We start from the raw sequence: 21079 nt of genomic DNA, 5'->3' as shown, positions 1-21079 counted from the left end.
AATCTAAATATCACGTGGTGAGCACAGCTCAAAACATTGTGGGCTGTCCCCTGATACCACTAGATGACATCGCTAGGGCCCGCTGCCTTAGAAGAGTGAGGAAGATCCTCAGGGACCACTCACACCCTGGTCAGCACTTCTTTACTCTCCTACCATCAGGTAGGAGATATAGAAGCATAGCCAGACGCACCAACAGGCTGAAGAACAGTTTCTACCCCTGGGCTGTCAGACTCCTGTATGGAAACTAACTCCATGTATGATAGACTTGCGGGGCAGCGTGTTGTGCAATAAGTTCATATGGTGCAATAAGATTGTTTGTTGTCACTGTGAGTTGTGTTGGGGGGAGTGCACGAAGGGAGGCTCAGCCAATCTCATTGTACACATGTTGTACTTTGACAATAAAGGTTTTTTTGATTTGATTTGATTTGATTTGATGAGGCAGGCTGTTCCACAGGAAGAGGCTTCAGATAGGGAGCTGAACAGTGGTGTTCCTGCAGATTCCATGGGTGATGGGATCCTCAGAAAGCCCTCTGTCCCAGATCTTGTAAAATTTGGGGAGATCCATCATGGAGGATATCTTGGGTAGTCTTCTAGCTTTGGAGAACTTTAAAAGTGATAACAAGGACCTTGAATTGCATCCAAGAACTACCTGGACAACTTCCTTAATATGGTATCATATGGACTATCTTAATAGACTGCATTATGATGCATGCTGAACCACTGAAGCTTTCAAACAGTCTTCAAGGGCAGCCTATGTAGAACAAATTCTACCCGCCCAATAATGAGCTGACAATGGTGTGACTAATTGCACATCAGAATGCAGAGTTGAACGAACAAGATACAATTGTGCAAAAGCTTTTCTGCTATAAGTCCAGGAGCACATTCAAGTTGTGGTATTTTGTTTTCTTATCAGGTGCCTTTAATTTCCGTGGTTCACTGTTTTGTGCACTTTTTTGAGCTTTGCATAATACTGCAGGGCCTAAAAGAGCAGAAAATGATGTTGTTTTACTGTTTTAAACTGAGTAATCTGCCCGGAGGACTTCAAACATTGAGCAGAATTCACTTCATCCCAAATAAATAAAATGGTATTATAGTCAAAGGGGCAGCGCGGTGGCTCAGCGGTTAAGATGTTGGGCTTGTCAACTGGAAAGCTGGCAGCCCAGGTCTGAAACCTGAGCTCCATCCAGTTCAAAAGCATGCAACTGCAAATAGAGAAATGGAAAGATGTCTGTGGTGTCATGCTGGCCAGGTGATCATGGAAATGTCTTTGGATGGCTGACTCAGTGGCCTTGAAACACAGATGAGCACTGCCTTCTATAGTTGGCAACAACTAAGAGAGTAAAATCCTCAGGGACTCCTTTATCTTACTTTTATTATAGTTAGAACCCTATAGACCAGTATTTTTCAAAGTTTTAAGTTTAGAAAACATAGCTTGCAGAGGAGGAGGGGGGGGGAGTGGAAAGCAGTTCATTCAATCAGAATAGAAGTGGAAGGGACTTCGGAGGTCTTCTAGTCCAGCTCCCTGCTCAAGCAGGAGACCCTATACCAGGGATAGGCAACCTTAGCTCTTTTATGACTTGTGGACTTCAACTCCCAGAATTCCTGAGCCAGCCATGCTGAGGGGAAAAGGAGAGGTTTCCATGTTGAGCCATGCTAGCTCAGGAATTCTGGGAGTTGAAGTGCACAAATCATAAAAGAGACAAGGTTGCCTACCCCTGCCCTACACCATTTCAGTGACTGTCCAGTCTCTTCTTAAAAGCCTCCAGTGACGAAGCAGCTACAACTTCTGATGGCAAGCTGTCCCACTGGTAAGTTGCAGTCCACGATCCCAGATGAAGAAACAAGAAAACAACTGCAACTTGGAACTATAAGGGCAGATCTACTGATAAACCAAATTTACTCAAATGGCCAACGATGGGGGTCAATAACTTTCATTGTTAAATAAGTCACAGCTGATTTTATGACCTTTTCCCCCCCAGTGTCATTAGGCAAATCATCATGGCCATTAACTGAAGCACGTTATTAAGTGAATCCAACTTATCCCATTGATTTTGCCTGTTGGAAGCCAGCTGGGAAGATTGCACGGGATAATTGCACGACCCACAGGCACTGCAATCATCATAAGTCCACCCCGGTTGCCAAGGCCCCCAAATGTTGATCATATGACCATGAGGATGCGGTGACAGTCGTTAAGTGCAAAGACCAGACTTTTTTCAGCACTGCATCTTCAAAGGGTCACAAAATGATTACTTGTAGGTTGAAGACAACCTGCATTGCAAGCCAGAATTGCATGTAATGTTAGTTATACTTAAAAAAAAAAAAGATGTATTGCTAGGCACAACATTCAAACCAGATGTAGCAAACCTGGAAGTGTTGGCCTGCAGTTCCTATAAACTTCAGCCAGCACACGCAATTCAACTGATCAAGTTGGACCTGTTGCAGGGCCCGTTGTGCAACCTGTTGTCCTGCTAAAAGCCACACTGTACCACCACACAACCCAATTCTGTATGCTTAACATTCAGATGTTCTAAACCAGGGTCTCCAACCTTGGCAACTTTAAGACTTGTGGACTTCAACTACCAGAATTGGCTGGCTGAGGAATTCTGGGAATTGAAGTCCACAAGTCTTAAAGTTGCCAAAGTTGGGGACCTCTGTTCTAAACCACCAAAGACCCGATTAAGACGATTTCTTTCCCCCGTGTTTTTGTAATTTTGTTAGCCCAGTTGGAGTCTGGAAACTCCCAACTTAAACACGTGCTTCCCCTGCCTTGTGATTGTCACTTGCCCTTTCTGCAAACAAAAACCGGAACTGTCCCGCTGCCTCGCCATGTGATTGCGTTTAAACGCGCAGCATCCCATCCCGTCATAGATACGATCGGCGTTAAGACGAGGGGGGAGACCTCACTCTGCAGCGAAGTATTGTAACGTCTCCAGGGACTTGGCCTGTCCTCCCACTTTGCTAACTTGCGTGGTGGTGTTGTTTTTAATTGACGGGAAAAGACATTAACAGGCGGGCGTCCACGTGCATCGCGAAAGGGTCCCGCCCAGGAAAAGTTATCAGTCCCTTTACTGGAAAGAGAAACTCTACTCCTCCCCCGCCCGCATGAGCAGCGCTCCTGCCTCGTCCAACGCAAGGCTCCAGGCCGGGTTTTGGAGGCAACTCTGAGTATAGTAGCTGAGGGCAGTGTCAGTCCCTTTTTTTCTTGTTGTGTTTCTGTTACACTTCGCCATCTTGTTACAAAGCCCTTTTTCTCGTCTGGAAGCTTCGTGGAAGCTCGGGGTGGTGGGCAATCGTTTGGCCGGCGTTGCGGTTTTCTATTTATTTTTGGGGAGAGACCAGCCAGCCCAGCAAGATCCCGCGGAGGGGGCGGGGAAGCGAAGAGTTTTTGCCCCTCAAATTAAATTTTTTTTGGAGGGGGGGGGACTTTGAAGTCTCCCAAGACTTTGGATCCTTTCCTGAGACGCAGCTCCAAGAAATGAGCATTGACACCTTGTTAGAAGCGGCCAGATTTCTGGAATGGCAAGCTCAGCAACAAACACGTGGTAAGTGAGCTGGGAGGGAGGGGAGGAAACAGCGGTGGAAGAAGAGGCGCCGGGAGTAAAGAGCGTGCAAAATTGGAATTAAGAGATAGATACAGACTTAAAGAAAAAAGAATTGCGGCGCTGGGTGACAGGGGCAGCTCCCCCCCTCCCTCCGTTTTCCGAACTTGAATTGCTGCAAAGGAGCAAACAAAGTTTGCATTGCAATTGCGGGCATCCTTTATTCAAGAAGCAGAAGCCCAACGTGGGAAGCAAACCCGCGTGAATTCAGTGAGATTTGGAAGTCCCCGTGCAAAGCGCGCCTACGGATTGCTTGCGACCTGGATGCACTTTGGGTGGTGGGTGGGTGTATTTTTTTTTTTAATTTTATTTTGCACAACGGCCCCATCGCATTCGTCAGAACTTGCTTCCGTGTAAAATGCGTGGTGGATTGTGCCGCTTTGGGCGGGCTGGATCGTGGGGTGTGTGTGTGTGAGAGAGAATCAGGCGATTTATTTCCTTTTGATCTTGTAAGCGTGTTTTGGCTGTTTCAGCTGCTATGTTGTAATGAAAGAGAAGTCACCTGATTTGTCGTCAGTTTCCTATTTGGAAGTTTCTGTCCTGTCCTATCCCTCAATTCCCCGTCCGGGATATATATATATTTAATTAAAATCTGGGCGGGGAGAGTAGAAAAGCGGGTGTTTTAAGGGGGGGCAGATTACGCAAGGGGCGAGTGGGTGAATCTCGCCATTGTCTCCACGTCTACTCTTAAGTAAGCCCCGATGATTTAATGGGGGTTTATTCCCGGGCACAGCACGGATCTTCTAGGATCGCAGCTTTCGAACGGAGTCGGTTTCGGATTCTATTCTGACTCTTTCATATTTGCTGACACATGCTAGCCGGAAAGTAAATATATATATATATCATTTTCATTTCCTGCAAACTACAATGGCTTGGTTCCTTCCTTGCAGCTCTTCCCTTAAAAAATAATCGATCTTTTTTTTCGCGCTTTGCAATGAGACGGAGGGGAAAAAATGCGCCTTGGCCCATCTAATCGTTAATTAAAGCAGCCCCCCCCAAATAAAATTAACCCCAATTCATTAGGAAGGCTTTCCAAGAGGTTTCCTCCCCACCAGGCAGCGCCCGGTTTCTTCTCCACGTCCGAAAGCTGCCTTTTCTGCCCCCCCTTCCTTTTCTTCCACCTCCCCCCCCCGCAACTTTTAATCAGACATTTCGTGCAAGTCAAACGCGTGGCAGACTAAAAGAGGCGGGGTGAGTTAAGATGTCATGTAGTTATGCGCCAAACGGGGTGGGTGGGTGGATGGGAATCGGCCTCCCCGCAAGCCCAAATTAAAAAAAAAAAGAAGCTATCGGGAGGGGAAGACCGCCCCCCTCCCCTCCCCAGTTTTCCCTTCGGTAGGTGATTCATGTCTTCTTTCCAACCCCCGAATCCCGGCTTTGGATCTGCTGGATTTCCTTATGTGGGGACATGCCTTTCACTCCTGTTTGGCGCTTTCCAGGGCGGTGGCGGCGAGGCGGTTGCTTCCCCCCCCCTTTCCTCCCTTTCCTTTATTTGCATAATGAAAATGACATGGGGGGGAGGGAAATCATATGATAATACTTAACTTGTTCCGCCTCTGTCTCTCCCCCTCCCTCCCTCCCCCCCCCCCGTCTAGTGAGACGCCTTTATGAGAAATGTGCTAGTGAGCTCCGGGGCTTGCTGGTTTAAATGTGCTGTTTTGGGGAGAAGGGGGTGGGTGGGAGCGCTGGGGGCGGCGGGGCTGGAAGTAAAAATAAAAAGTGGGCGGGGCTTGAGGGAGAGAGATGCGGTAGCGCGTGGTCGGGATCTAAGGGCACAATGGAACGTTGGCGTCGCCTGTGTCTCCCCCTCCCTCCTCCTTTCCCCCAGTTTTGGAACGTTGCGTGTTTGCTCTGCGTTTCAGATGCCTCCCATTGGCCGAGGGGAAGCGGATGACGTGTCGAGGCCCCGCCCCCGACCACGTGCGCTGGAGACACGGCCCTCTGGGGCGGCTGCTCCGGCCTGCGAGGTTTGCGTGCCTGGAAAGGCGTGCGAGTGCGCTTGCTTGCGTGTCTGTCTGTCTGTCTGCTTGCGTGCATCCGCGAGGTGGGGGGGGAGGAAGAGGAAAGGAATGTGCTTTCCCTTGTCTGGGGGAAGCGCGAATAAAAAAAGGCAGAAAAGAGCTGCTCGGAATTACGACATAATGCTACAATGTGGGGGCCCCCCTCCTCCTCCCTTTTTCTTTGCATTCTTTTCAAATCCTTTCATTTGATTTGATTTCTGGTTCTGAGAACCGACCTCTGCACCCATGCAGGCAGATCGAAAGCTGATGTAATAAGGCACCCCTCCCCCCCTTTGCACATTTGACAATTTAAGAAAGATTCGTGCAGGGGGAATTTAAAAAAAAAACCGCCCTTTTGCTGCAATCTGTTTATCATTATCATTCTAGCAAAGTACATGTGAAGGGTGCTTGGGAGACCATTGTATCCCTTCTTGAAATTGCCGTCTTTTTCTTTTTTGCTTCTTTTTTCAACGTTTAAAGAAATGTAAACCTGCTTTGTGGAAATAGTGGAAGAACAAGATTCCACTGTCTAGGCCTGCTGTCCCTCTTGTTTACTTCTGAAAAAAAACAACACAATATTTGTCCTGCACCTTAATTCTAATAATCTTCTGGCTATCTCAGTAAAAAAAATAGCAAACATTCCTAATGATAGCATCACAACTACAGGGAATCTCAGAGAGTGACATGTCCCCCATGCATGATATTTGACTTACATCTGTTTGCTTAGTGACCGTTTGAAGTTACAAGGGCTCTGAAAAAAGTGACTAATGACGGTTCCTCTCACTTAACAACCATCACAGCATCCCGTGGTCATGTGATGAAAACTTGGACCCTTGGCAACTGGTATGCGTTTATAATGGATGTGGTGTCCCAAATTCATGTGATTGTCATTTGTGACCTTCCCAGTCAGCTTCCAACAAGCAGAGCTAAGGGAGGAAACTGGATTTGCTCCGCAACTGTGCGAGTCCCTTAACAACCACCTTGCTTATCAACAGAAATTCTACTTCCAATTGTGTTTGTAAGTTGAGGATGACCTGTACCCCATTTTAAATCCACATCTCACAGAGGAGGATTTAAAAAAAAAACAACCCCCCCCATATGTTGCTGCTAAAAATAAAGGAGCAATAATGGTTTGGATTGGTTGGTCCTATCGTGTGAGTATAATACGACATATATGTCTATAAATATGTAGACATATTTGCTCAAAGTTGGTCTTGTGGTTAATTGCACAGTTAAATCAATGGTCTGTGTTTAGAAATAATATATCCCAGAGAATCGGGTGCAAGGGAAAAAGAGAAGGAAGGTGCTTGATTATTTTTCATCTGGTTTGTGGACTTGCCTCCAGCCATAAGACTTGAATTTACATGTTACTCTTAAGCTGGAATGAATGTTGTTTGATTTGGATGTAGAGGAAGGAATCTCAAAGACCATCTAACCCAGGGGTGGGGAATTTTGGCTCTTTTATGATTTGTGGACTTCAACTCCCAGAATTCCTGAGCCAGCCATGCTGGCTCAGGAATTCTGGGTGTTGAAGTCCACAAGTCATAAAAGAGCCAAGGTTCCCCACCCCTGATCTAACCTAACCCATTACTGGTATGGGAAAATGGTTAACAAAGGAGAATCTTCCCCCTTTAAAAGTCATCTTCACCCACATCTAAAGAGTTTCTACTGTCCATAGGTCCTTACTAAGGTTCGTTTTGCAAGGAATCCTTTTCTTGGTGTGCAGCTTAGTGGTTCAAGTCCTGTTCTTTACAGCAGAGTTCCCAACCTTGGCATGCTGGCTGGAGAATTCTGGAAGGAAGTCTACATGTTAAAGGGTTGAGAATTACCGCTCAAGAGAAACAAAAACTTCTTCTGTGATGGACATGATGGTTCTTGTATGGCATGCTAACCATCACTTCTTCCAGGTTACAGACACCCATGATCCGTCATCAAGCTTTCTTCATAGGTCTCCTGACCTTGTTTCTATTCATCAGCTTCCTTGGGAATGCTTCATGATTGTGTAATATAAGGATGTGATCTTGGAGACGTTCCAGTCAACTGCCTACTCAGAGCAAGAATCCACTACTACAGCATCTCTGATAAATTGTCATCTCGCCTCTGTTTAAGCCTCCGAAGAAGAGTGCACCAACTGCTGAGGCACTCTGTCTTGTTGCTGAAGATTTATTTCAGAGATCTGATTGAAATTGCTTTCTTCTAATGTACACCCATTGTGTCTTATCTTCTGAGATAACAATGAAGAATTCTATCTTGCCTTCCACATGATCACCCACAAAGCCTGTGTCTCCCCGTAGTTTTTTTTCTCCTGCAAGCTACCGTGATGATAGCCAGAAATTCGAACTTTCCTCATAATTTTTTTCTCGTAAGCCCCTAACTTGGTCCAATCTCTCTGGAAATGTTCCAGTTTCTTGGCCTTTGGATTTCAACATCTTCATGTTATTCCCCTAAAATATGGTGAGGGATTCAGGCCCAGCATTCTACATGCTATCTGAACAGCTCAGAACAGAGAGGAATTGTAAGTTTTCTTGATCTTAATATTTTATTTCTGTTGATACAGAGTAGAAATTCATTTGCTTTTTTTCTCCTGTTGCATTACACTCTTGGCTATTGTTCAGTTGGTATCTCTCCAGAATATGTTAAATTTTTACATGGGCTACTGCTTAGTATGTTCCCCATGTCCGATGCACATACCTCTGATTTTTCTTACCCAAATATAAGATTTTATATTCATGGCTACTGAAATTCATTTTGCTGGGCTTTGCCAGAGTTCCACTCAGCACTTCCAGTTCCATAAGAAATTGACATTTTTTGGTTTTGATTGTTCAACAAACTCTAATGGTAGTATAGATTGACTACATCCACTGCATTTCTCTGATCAGCGGAACTGGTCACTATACCAAAATAAGAGTACAGTGGTACTCTTTTTAATTGGTTTCAGGAGGCTCATTGAGTACCAAAAACAATGAATAACAAACAAATTTTTCCCATAAGGAATAATGCAGTGAGTTACAAGGCAGCCAACAACCACAGGTTCTAGCTTATGCGTTGAGTACCAAACAAACAATGAGTATTGAGACAAAATGTTCAGGTCAGAATGTGTAAGTACCAAATTTCAAAGCAGCTGAGTACCAAGGTACCACTATATCTGCGTTATTTGTCATAATTTTTTATAAACTTGCATTGGCTCTTGCCAGGCAGTGCTCCCACCCCTAAAATGTCACAAATGGACTGCTTAATACTTCATTGCAAAGTTTTACCTAGGTGACCAATCTATACCTACCTAAGTCCTTTTGCCCTCTTCTGAAAATAGGAAGAAGATCAGCTTTTCTCTGATCTTCTAGCCTTGTATCCATCCTCCATTAACTTCGCAGCAATCTCTAGAAGAATTAAGGCGACGTCTGCAAACTCCTCCAGGACCTAAACCAGGGGTCTTCAAGCTTGGCCCTTTTATGACTTGTGGACTTCAACTCACAGAATTCCTCAGCCTGGCACTCATCATGGCAGCAAGATGTTTCTCAACCATCTCTTTATTCCTTAAATTACCACTCCTTTCATGCTGTTGCTATTCTTCCTACCCACCTGCAGAAGGAGAAAATTGACCATGCTGGCTGGTGGGGATTGTGACCCCAACATATATGGTGGAAAACCAGTTGACAGTTGATTAAATGCAGAAACGTTCTTCCAAGTTAATTAATTTAGGTAGAACAGCCTTGGTCTTAAAAAGTTGAAAGTCAGCACACACAGACACTCACACATGTACACACACAGAGAGAGGGGGGGTTTCTATCCACACTGGCTGCCAAAAGCAACCAGTGCAGTGGTAAAAACTGCAGTCCAAAACATCTGGAAGGAAGTAATGGTGATTACCCTTATAGTTAATAGGTCTGGACTGTTGTCTGTGGGCATTAAATATTTTGCTGAGAGGAAGTATATGTTTGACTTGGTTAATATATTGCTCTAAATCAGGAATGTCAAACTCATGATGTCATGTGATGTCACGTGACGTATTGCAACTTTCTCCATTGCCGGCAATGGGGTGGGTGTGGTTTCGGCGTGACACATCTGGCCCATAGGCTGGCAGTTTGACATGCCTGCTCTAAATGCTAGATGCATGGCAGTAAGTCATGGATTGTTTAATCTTGGTTTATTAAATAGACAAAGCATAAGCAACCACAGTAAAAAAAAAGATTCCTCAAGAGCTCCTTCTCCTTACCCAGAATACAGAAGAACAGCTGGAAGGGATCTTGGAGGTCTTCTAGTCCAGCCCGCTGCTCAAGCAGGAGACCCTATATCTTTTCAGACAAGTGACTGTCCAGTCTCTTCTTAAAAACCACCAGTGATGGAGCACCCACAACATCTGGTGGCAAGCCGGCCCACTGATTAATTGTTCTCACTGTCAGGAAATTTCTCCTTAATTCTACTGGGTCCCATTGAATTTTGGATAGGGAAGTATGCAAAAATTATCAATCTGTGCCAGTCTTTTGTTCTTCTGGTTATTCTTATAAGAAAAGAACTCAGTTCTTAGGTCACCTGCAGGGGTATGTTTATTTGCCAGCACCACCACTAACAATGTTCTTTAAGTAGCTGGAGTAACACCAGTTGGTGACAGTCATAGTAACCCTCCAACTGCTGTGATCATTGCGGAGGCCATAAAAGGCAACAGATGTGACCTCTTACCTCAAGGAGGTGAGGCTGGTAGAGCAGGGGAGATTCTGAACCATTCTAGTAAGGCCCAGCATGGTTCCTCAAATTCCTGAGAAGGACCAGCCCCCCTCCTTGTTCCCATCTATCCATACAGAATGTGGGAGCTACGTTCTTGGCTTGGATCACGTGAAATGGGTTATTTCAGAGCAAGTGCAAGGAGTGGACCAGTCAAAATGGTCAAGTGAATCCTACTCATGATTCTTCTCATTGTCATGCAGAAAAGGAGTAAAGAGAAGAATGAGATCCCCAAAAGGTTGTGAAGACGAACACACACATACACACACACACAAAATCAGAAGTCAACCTGCCTGACAGGAGGAGAGACAGAGAGTGGGAGTGAAACCATTAGTTTCCTAAGTGATAAGATGTATCCTTTACACTATGGACTAAGACAGTGGTTCTCAACCTTTTTAATGCCGCGACCCCCAACCGGTCATAAGTTGAGGACTTTCCCTGCCCGGGAGCGCCGCGCATGCGTGGTGCCGCCCCCTGCGCCGGCCGAGGCGTAGCTGGCAAGTGGCAGAGATGGCGCAGGCCGACCACTGGCTGGGCCACCAGCTGGCCCAGCCCAAGGGAGGTAAGGCACCCGCCGGGCCCCATGCGTGCCAGCAACCCTCCCTGTGCCCGCCGGGCTCCCACCTCCCACCCCTGGCCCTTTTTTACTTACATTTTTATTAGTTGCTCAGCAGGGAGGGGTGGAAACTTCCAGACAGCTCACCTTCGCTGCAGACAACTTGCAGCACCGTTTGCAGAATGTGACTTTTGGCGGGCTCAGCCTGGACAATTCCTGTTGGCTTTTGAAAGCCAATAGAATTAGACTCTATTCAAGAGAGTCTATTCTATTGGCTTTCAAAAGCCAATAGAATAAAAGGGAGTAGCACAGCTAAGGAAAAGGGGGAAAAAATGGCGGACTGGGTTGTTTGGTGACCCCCGTGAAATGGTCGTTCGACCCCAAATGGGGTCCCGACCCACAGGTTGAGAACCACTGGACTAAGATAAAAAGAGTTAACCTTCATGGGTTTTTGCTTAAGAAGAAGGCCATCTTTTAGATGATGCTTTCATACAGTTTGTATCATCCCATTGCAGTTTGTTTAAAGCTTATTGCCAGTAATATGTCACAAAACAGTAAAGATGATCAACCTAGATCAGGGGTAGGCAACCTCGGCTCTTTTATGACTCGTGGACTTCAACTCCCAGAATTCCTGAGCCAGCCATGCTGAGGGGAAAAGGAGAGGTTTCCAAGCTGAGCCATGCTGGCTCAGGAATTCTGGGAGTTGAAGTCCATGAGTCATAAAAGAGCCAAGGTTGCCTACCACTGACCTAGATTAGTCTAGAGCTAGACCCCAGTAACTTGGCTGCCACTGCTTCGAAGATCTCAAGATTTTTTTTCAAGATTTTCATATTAACCTCCTAGTCCTTAGAATGCTATTTCTGAACTTCTTCAAAGGGATAATAAAAAAAAAAAAACAGATTTGGTGGAACTAGACAAAGCTAGGATTGTGGTTCACATTGGCAGACATGATGTATCTTCTGCTTTAAGTTCATGGAAGGCTTGCTATGCTTAGCAAGTCATTTTTCATTCCTGCCTTATAAATAAATTGTCCCCCAAAGAAGGAGGAGACTGTCTTCATCCTTTTAGTTCTTAGATTGCATTCTTACTTTTTTTGGGACGGGTGTCGAGTAGGAGACAGGGAAACATCCTTTGGGCTGTTTTAACACAAATTTGCCGCTGAATGGCCAGTCAGTGGAGGAATCAAGAAAAATGCTTTTCTCATTGCCCCACTGTTTTTCCCAAGTTAGTATAGGTAGTCCTCGACTTACAACCATTTGTTTAATGACCGTTTGAAGTTACAACAGCACTGAAAAAAGTGACTTATGGCCATTTATCACACGACCGTTGCAGTATCCTCATGGTCACTTGATCAAAATTCAGACATTTAGCCATGGGCTTATGACAGCTGCAATGTCCTTTTGCAACCTTCTGACAAAGTCAATGGGGAAGCCAGATTCACTTAACAATCAGGTTACTTAGTGACTGCAGTGATTCACTTAACTGTGGCAAGAAAGTCGTAAAAGGGAGCAAAGCTCACTTTACAACTGTCTTAGCCACAGAAATGTTGGGCTCAATTGTGGTTGTAAATTGAGAACTACCTGTATGCAACTTTAAAATTTTAGCACATGCAAAGACAGTTGAGACTTGGGAGTGTATCCCTCAGGGGTGTGTTTTGGAAATCACAAATTAACGAAGAACCAAGTTTTATGCTATCTACCAACTCCAGAAACAAGGAGAAGCAACTCAAGATAAAAGGAAGTGATACGTCACTGATGGATGTTGTGCAATAGAATTTTTTTCTGATTTTCTTTTGCTGTTTTCCATTCTCTTTATCGTGCTGAAGAAAATGGGAGCTGGAATGATGTCCTGAGTTTTAGACAGCTGGGCAAACACATCTGGCACTGAACCTTAATGGAGACATTAAAAGTCCAGAGCTATAAAGCAGAAGCTCTCATACCCATGCAATTTCCTAATTTTGGTGGATTGTTGATGGTCTGTTTAATCCAAGTCAAGCCTTCCAATTGGAGGTTCCTCAAAATGGTATCTAGGAAGAATGACTTCCATTACCAAGGACTCCTCTATGGCCTGGTCTTAGCATCTAGATCAGGGGTAGGCAACCTTGGCTCTTTTATGATTCGTCGACTTTAACTCCCAGAATTCCTGAGCCAACATGGTTCACTTGGAAACCTCTCCCTTTCCCCTCAGCATGGCTGGCTCAGGAATTCTGGGAGTTGAAGTCCACGAGTCATAAAAGAGCCAAGATTGCGTACCTCTGGCCTACACCTAGGCTGCTCTATGACTGGTGGACTTCAACTCCCAGAATTCCTGAGCCAGCATGGCTCAGCTTGGAAACCTCTCCCTTTCCCTCAGCATGGCTGGCTCAGGAATTCTGGGAGTTGAAGTCCACGAGTCATAAAAGAGCCAAGGTTGCCTACCCCTGATCTAGAGTATATACCAGAGCAATGGTTGGCCTTTGGGGGACACGTGAAGATGTCCATTTAGGCTTAAGTGCATAATAGGCTTCTCAGAACATCCTCTGTGAAGAAAGCAACGAACACCCCAACTGTGATGCCTCTAGAGTAGCCTTGCCAAGAGGAAATCCTGGAAATCTCTTTCAGCACGGGGTAAAAGAGTCTTCTTTAGATTTTATACGGCTCTGAAACTGACTTTCGGGACACTGGCAACACTGCAAGACTATAATGTATAATGGACTTTTCTTTATTTCATTGCAGTGATCTGATGAATTCGTTGCAGGAACTGGGTATATCTAATGTAATGAAGAGAAGGACTAGGAGTGACATGATAGTAGCCTTCCAATATTTGGGGGACTATCACAGACAAAAGGGGGTCTATCCTTTAAAGCATCTGAGGGAAAGACAAGAAGTAACAATTGGAAGCTTATCAGAGAGAGATCAAACCTAGAATTCCCTGTCAGTATGAACAATTAATTAGTGGAATAGCTTGCCTCCAGAAGTTTTGGGTGCTCCATCACTGGAGGCTTTTAGGAACAGTATAGGGTCTCCTGTTTGAGCGGGGGATTGGACTAGAAGACCTCTAAGGTCCCTTCCAACTCTTGTTATTCTAATCTCATTGGTGCATGATAGGGTCAAGCAAGGTAGACTCATCATGATATCTGGTTTGGGGACTGCTATTGAGGGCTGCTGAGGGATGAGGTGACCATTGGCGTGAGCCTAAAGATGTGGAGATCTGTTTTCAAACAGGTCACTGCAGGGATCCTGATCCATTGTCTACAAATAGAAATTGAAGGCAGGACAGCCGTCTCTGAAGCAGAGATGTGTGCTGGAAGACCTACTTTGGACCGGTTTGACAGTTTAAAAATTACATAATGTTTGTTTTTCCTGGTGTGGTTCTAGAACATTGAAATGCAGGGATTTCATAGCACTCCTCATTCCTCTAAAATAATGTAGACTAAATACTTGTGTGACTATGATTTGGGGTTAATATATTAACTGAAATCTATTTCCTTCTCTGAAAGACCCGTCTCTCTCTGCTCTGAGAGGACTTGAGTTGGGTAGACAGACAATAATTACTGCCAAAGCTTGTGTAAACAATTAGGGTGGATTCAGATCAAGGGTCATTCAGGTCCACATGATAGTTAGCCTGGGCGGACTGCACGCATTCTCCATATCACCAGAGGTTATATAGAGAATTCTAGGGTCACAATTGACTGGCTCAATCATAGTGCTTCTCCTAGGGAGAACTGATCCTACATCTGGAGAACCTTACAAGATCTCAGCAAGATAGGATTCCTTTCACTTGACCTGAACTTGATTGAGGATTCTTCATACCATCTTCTGAAACTTCCAGGCATCTTGTTTCACGGGTTGATCCTGTACTTGACCCAGTGGCTCAAGAATATGTCCTCAAACTAAATGAGAGTATCTTCTGAGCTCTGGATTTCCAGGGTCAATTGTGGAATTCACCTTGGTTCTAGGCTCCCTCTAAGACAGGGGTTCTCAACCTTGGCAACTTTAAGACTTGTGGACTTCAACTCCCAGAATTCCTCAGCCAGCGGCTGAGGAATTCTGGGAGTTGAAGTCCACAAGTCTTAAAGTTGCCAAGGTTGAGAACCCCTGCGTCTAAGAAAGAGTCTGTCAGGTAGCTTGCCATGATATTAAACAGTAGCACAGAAGATAATAACAAGTAATGCCAATACTACTGGGGAGAGAACTGTTGGAGTATTTACAAGGGGGGCTGGAGAGGAGACTGGCAGATAATAAGTTACATAGACAGGTAGAAATAGAATAACAGAGTTGAGAGGGACCTTGGAGGTCTTCTAGTCTAACCCCTTGCTCAAGCAGGAAACCCTATACCATTTCAGACAAATGGTTATCCAATCTCTTCTTAAAAACCTTCAGTGTTGATGCACCCACAACTTCTGGAGGCAAGCTGATCCGCTGATTAACTATTCTCATTGTCAGGAAATGTCTCCTTAATCTAGGTTGAAGTTCTCTTTGATAAGTTTCCATCTGTTACTTCTTGCCCTGACCTGAGATGCTTTGGGGGGAAAAGTTGACCCCTTCTTCTTTGTGGCAGCCCCTTAGATATTGGAACACTGCTATCGTATGACACCTAGTTATGTATGACTTGTAAAAAAAAATACAAGCATTGTCCCTATTGCTGGCATACAACACATGCACAAATATACTCTTGGATTTTATTGGGACCAAAGGGAACCTCATGAACATCTCAATATTTAATTTTGTATCGTTCAAGGGAGTAGTAATATGTTCCCCCCTGTTTCTTGACTGGAGGAAGTCTTGTATTTTTCCCATTGAAAAGCCACTTGCTGTGCACAATTGTAATTAAACTTTCGGCATGTGCAATTAGAGAGATGTGCAGAGAAATGGGAACAAAAGGCTTTTGTGCTTTTCTGGCTGGCAGGAATGTGCCCAACCAAGGATGGTGGCATGGGGAAGGCAAGTGATGTCACACAGATTGTGATGTCATTTGTGCATGCAAGGGGAAATTGTGTGATTTGCATCAATTACTATGTGAGTATGAGTAAAACATTGTAGCTTCTACATACTGGATCCCCTCTCTTGGGGGAGAGGAGGACCCTGCATCTCTTAGTGTGCAGAGAGAGAGAGAGATGCAGCTGGCAGGAAAGATGGAATGCAGGTGAAGGAGATTAAAATCTTCCAGTGACAGCATGGATGTTTGATAAGCAGATCTCAGCTAGGGAAATATTTTGGAATTGTGGTGGTTCTTGTCGATGTTCAGCCTGAGTAACTTTGTGGCCTTGTAGAGGAACAGATAGACCTCGTGATGGCTGATTCTGATGTTTGAATCCCATCTTCTTGTCCACTAAGGAAAAGGCAACTATGGGCAATCTTCTCAATACATAATGTCCTATATTATGGAATTGATCACTTTCTGAGTTTGCAGCATGGAATTGATAGTTTTCTAGGGTTGCAGAATATGGTGAATCACAAAAAAGACTTACAATATTGGCTATGCACACTGAGCTACATTTTGTTTGTCTGGTTTGTGGTTTAGTGTGCCATCCAAATGCAAGATATAGGAATGGCAAAGAATCTGCATCCAGACCACATTGGTTGGGTTACTCAACAGGTAGTCCTCAACTTATGACCATAATAAAGGAGCTTGGAATTTCTATATTAAGTTGAGGCATCCATCCAGTGGTGGGATTCAGATATGTGAACAACCAGATCTCTGTGTGGATGCTGCTTCTGGAAGTCCATTCTGGGCCTGGCCACCAAAAAATTAGCTACCGGTTCTGCCGAAGTGGTGCGAACCGGTTGAATCCCACCACTGCATCCATGTGACCATTTGATTTTGCAACTTGTTTTGCAGCGGTCATAAAGTGAACATGTTGGTTGTAATGCGAATGTGTTCATCCTGTGGGGGATTTTTGCTAGAAACTGGCCAGAAAGGCCAGAAAACAAGAAAGAAAATGTAAATCATGATCATATGACCACAAACACTGCAACTGGCCAGAAAGGTGAGCCAGTTGCCAAACACCCAAAATGTGATCATGTAGAGAAGGGGTCTTCAAACTTGGCCCTTTTATGACTTGTGGACTTCAACTCCCAGAATTCCTCAGCCAGGCCAGCAAGTCATAAAAGGGCCAAGTTTGATGTAGAGCCTACAAGGGTTGTGCTGCCATCAGAATTCTGGAACCGGGTCGTCATAAGTAGCTTTTGGGGGGCAGTCTGTCGTAACTTTGAACAGTTTCTAAACGACAGTCATTAAGTAAGGACTATCCTGTATATGCTAAAATACGAACCATGGCTTACACATGCAAGCAGTTGAGTTTGTCCCATGCAGATGCAAACTATGTTTGGTTTATGTACATCATGTGAACCAAATTCCTTCTTGTTCAAGATAAGCATTGTCTGAAGTCAAGCATTTCTAGGAGAAGGTGGAAGAGGTGACATATTCTGGGGAACAACGGCAGGAACTTTCTACACAACAACATTGTGCCAGCTGCTAGTGTCATTTCTGTTTTGCTAATGGTCCTGAGTCTGCTTTAAGACAAAATGCAGTCCACTAGCATGTTTGGGCAAGATGTGAGATTCCAGGATTGTGAAGCTGTGTTCTCCTTTCCATAGGGTAGGGAAGGGTTGGAAGGGATCCTGAAGATCTTCTAGTCCAACCCCCCTGTTCAAGCAGGAGACCCTACACCATTCTGGACAAATGACAGTCTAATCTCTTCTTAAAAACCTCCAGTGATGGAGCATTCACAACTTCTAGAGGCAAGTTGTTCCACTGATCAATTATTCTAACTGTCAGGAAATTTCTCCTTAGTTCTAGGCTGGATCTCTAATTACCTTGCATTTTTTGATTCCCACAGATGTGGCAGAAGAGGAAGGATCTCTCTAGGAAAAAGCTTTTTTGGGATTTGAGGATGTGGACTGTGCTATATGATCTTGCTTGTTGCAGTTGAATGACTCCACGAAGAAGCTGGACACCTACAGGGGTTTAACTACCAACAGCTGAACTGCCCTAGAGGCTCAATAGGGATGCCCAGGAGTAGTTTCCACAGGTGGGATGAGGGGTTGGGCCCCCTTCTGTGTTCTCCCAACTATTAATTTTTAAGAAAAGACTGGACAGCCATTTGTCTGAAATGGTATAGGGTTTCCTGCCTGAGCAGAGGGTTGGACTAGATGACCTCCAAGGTCCCTTCCAACTTTATTATTATTATTATTGTTATTATTGTTATTATTGTTATTATTGTTATTATTATTATTATTATTATTATTATTATTATTATTATTATTATTATTATTATTATTATTATTATTCTGACTCTCCTGGTGAGGGCAGTGAACCTGGGTATCATGGTTCCGAAAGAAGAAGCTTTTCAAAGAACTTTGAGGCTTTGTTTACCTTAAAGAATCCTTTTATTGCTACATAGAATTCTGGGAGTTGAAGTCCACGAGTCATAAAAGAGCCAAGGTTGCCTACCCCTGCCCTAATCCCAATCTATAGCGCAATCATATTTTGAATGCTGGGTATGGTTCTGATCAATGTACCTCAAGGAGGATATGGTAAAGCTTGCGAAAGAGCAACTACAGCCACTTGGGGTAATTGAAAACCATATGGTAGCAAAGTAAAACTATGAGGACAAGAGGCAAATTGGGACTGTGTAGTTTAGCGAGGAAAAAAAAAAGGAGGTACAGTTGAGGTTTATGCGTGGTATAAAAAGGGTGAATATCTCCCTTCAGACTGGAACCAGAGATCGCCCAGTGAAACTGATTAGCAGAAGATTTAACACCAATAAAAGGAAACATTCATACATATATGTGTGCAGGTAATTCTTGACTTACTTACGACCCTGTCATAAATACGTGCCACCTACCAAGTGCCCAAATTTTAATCATGTAGCCATGGGTACGGCCCATGTGATAGTCATAAATGCAAGGACTGCTTGTAAGTCATTTTTTTTAGCGCCTCTGTAACAACAAACAGTCATTAAAACTGGTTGTAGGTTGAGGACCTACTGTGCCCAACTGGCTTTGAAAAGGTACCACACCAATTACAAAAAGACCAGTATATTAATGGTTTGTTGAATGGATGCTACCTTCAGGTGTGGAGTCATTCCACTTTACATATTTGGTCCCTATACCCAGTGGTGGGATTCAAATACATGAACAACCGGTTCTCTGTGTGGATGCTGCTTCTGGAAATCCATTCTGGGCCTAGGCAACAAAACATTAGCTACTGGTTCTGCCGAAGTGGTGCGAACTGGCTGAATCCCACCACTGCCTATAGCAGAAAATATGGTTTTTCTTAATCTCCAGTTTGTGGACTTCTTAAATGCATGGAGTGGGGCACTTTTGAGAGACTGAATTGTTGCATTGGCCTAATCCTAGCAGGGCCTCTTCTCACGAAGAAGAGCAAGAAGAGAGATGGCCAAATTGTGGCCTTGCTGGCCAGCTACTGTTGGAAAACCTGGTTTTGAAATGTATGTTTACAAACCCAGAATTATGCTGTTTGGTAAAGTCAAACTCTAGCTATGATCGAAGAGGCTGTCAGACACTTGAGATGGCTCATATTTTAGCTCTTGTTCACCCAATATGCTAAACATTAGTAAGGATTGGGATTTTGAAATTGATTTGGTGAACCCAGCATTATAAATCACAATTTATGGCTTAGCATATAATGGGTACAAAAGCCAGCTGCGGTTTAATCCATAAACCATGATTAAGCAAACTGCTCCTTAATCTGATGTTTGCATCCAAACACAAAATTGAATGCTGAGGAAAAGACCAGTTAAATGAATAGAGATTTTGAAGAATATTGGAGGGTCCCAAATCACTCAGGTGGCTCTGTTGAGACAACTCAATTCTGTGTACCTGCTAAACTGTCACGGCTTATTTTGGCCTAGAATTAACAGAACACAGGTGAGAGGTTTGCAATTTTGGAGAGTAATGCAACCATTCCCTCCAATTTCACCTATTCTGTGAACAAGAGAATTATTGGCAAAGCTTCATTGCATCATTGGCTCTTTCCCCATTGGTCAGGAATGTAGTAGTGGGTGTGGCTTGTGCACTGTAACCAATCGATGTTGGGGAAGCATGATGGGCAATTGCCAGGCTTCACCCGTGAGTCACCCATTGGTCTACCACCTTCTGTTTTGAGCTGCTCTTCACTCAATCCTTGAATTTGAATTTGTAGTGGGTGGGGCTTAGACACTGCTCCATAGTTGATTGGCTTACAGCAGGGGTTTCAATCTGTCAGCCCACAGGCTGGATGCGTCATCCGGAAGCCGCACCCACTCCATTACCAGCAATGGCAAAACCGTCCCGATACGTTGTGCGACGTCACATGACGTCGCGAGTTTGACGTGTCTGGCTTACAGGATTGTACATCATGGCAGGCTAAGAATTTATGCAAAAACTGGTGCCGTTTTGCATTGCATGTCCTCTTTCTGGACTCCGTGCCAATGAGATTGGCAGATTCACTTGATTGCAATACCCTGGTTTTGACCCGACCAAACTCCAGTCTTTATGGCCGAAGGCAAATTTGAACTTGAATTTCCCTGGCTTCTTTAACCACTGCACCATGCTGCCTCTAATTTCCACCCTGCAGGCTTCTCTGGTTGTTTTTGTTTTTGGTCTGGAAAGTTGTCGGGCAGCTGGGAGGAAGGAGGTTCCCTTGAATAAGTCAACGGTAACCTGTTCAGCAGGCTGTCCTGCCTCATGTAGTGATGCCTCTTGCTTCAAGATGGGGAAACGCCTCTCTCTGCCCCTTAGGAGCCCAGATGAGTTCATTCTCCCACAGGAAGTGAGAGGAAGATTCTCCCCTGACAGGTGACTCCCTAGTGAAGTTTTCAATTGGGTCAGGTGCTGCCTATTTGTCACAGGCTGGTAGGTCTCCACCCTGCCAGGCAGGAGAAGGCATGAGTCATTTCTGGAGGCTGTGAGAGGCTTGGCATTCAGAAAAGCCTCCGAGATTCAGGCAGGGTGAACAAATGATTCACCCCAGTGTTTTTTCTGAAGCACCTGAGGTTTTCTTGGGAAAGGAGTTCCTTTACCCCAGGGGTAGTCGACTTTGGCTCTTTTATGACTTGTGGACTTCAACTCCCAGAATTCCTGAGCCAGCCATGCTGAGGGGAAAGGGAGAGGTTTCCATGCTGAGCCATGCTGGCTCAGGAATTCTGGGAGTTGAAGTCCACGAGTCATAAAAGAGCCAAGGTTGACTACCCCTGCACTGGCCGGCACTTTCCACCATCC

At 44.6% G+C, this 21079-nt stretch overlaps 1 protein-coding gene across 1 annotated transcript in view; it reads left to right on the top strand.

The window, feature by feature from the left end:
• The first annotated feature begins 3204 nt into the window (after positions 1–3204).
• MNT (MAX network transcriptional repressor) overlaps positions 3205–21079 on the top strand; it is a 79247-nt gene continuing 61372 nt past the window's right edge. The window contains exon 1 of the mRNA XM_039341749.1: positions 3205–3542. Coding sequence (XP_039197683.1) covers positions 3476–3542 — 67 coding nt within the window. The 5' untranslated portion in view covers positions 3205–3475. The remainder of the gene's footprint in view (positions 3543–21079) is intronic.

The sequence above is a fragment of the Crotalus tigris genome, unplaced genomic scaffold (assembly GCF_016545835.1).
Source record: "Crotalus tigris isolate CLP2741 ecotype Arizona unplaced genomic scaffold, ASM1654583v1 scf7180000017550.10884619, whole genome shotgun sequence".
NCBI classification, from domain to species: domain Eukaryota; kingdom Metazoa; phylum Chordata; class Lepidosauria; order Squamata; family Viperidae; genus Crotalus; species Crotalus tigris.
This window is presented reverse-complemented; position numbering and strand designations above follow the sequence as displayed.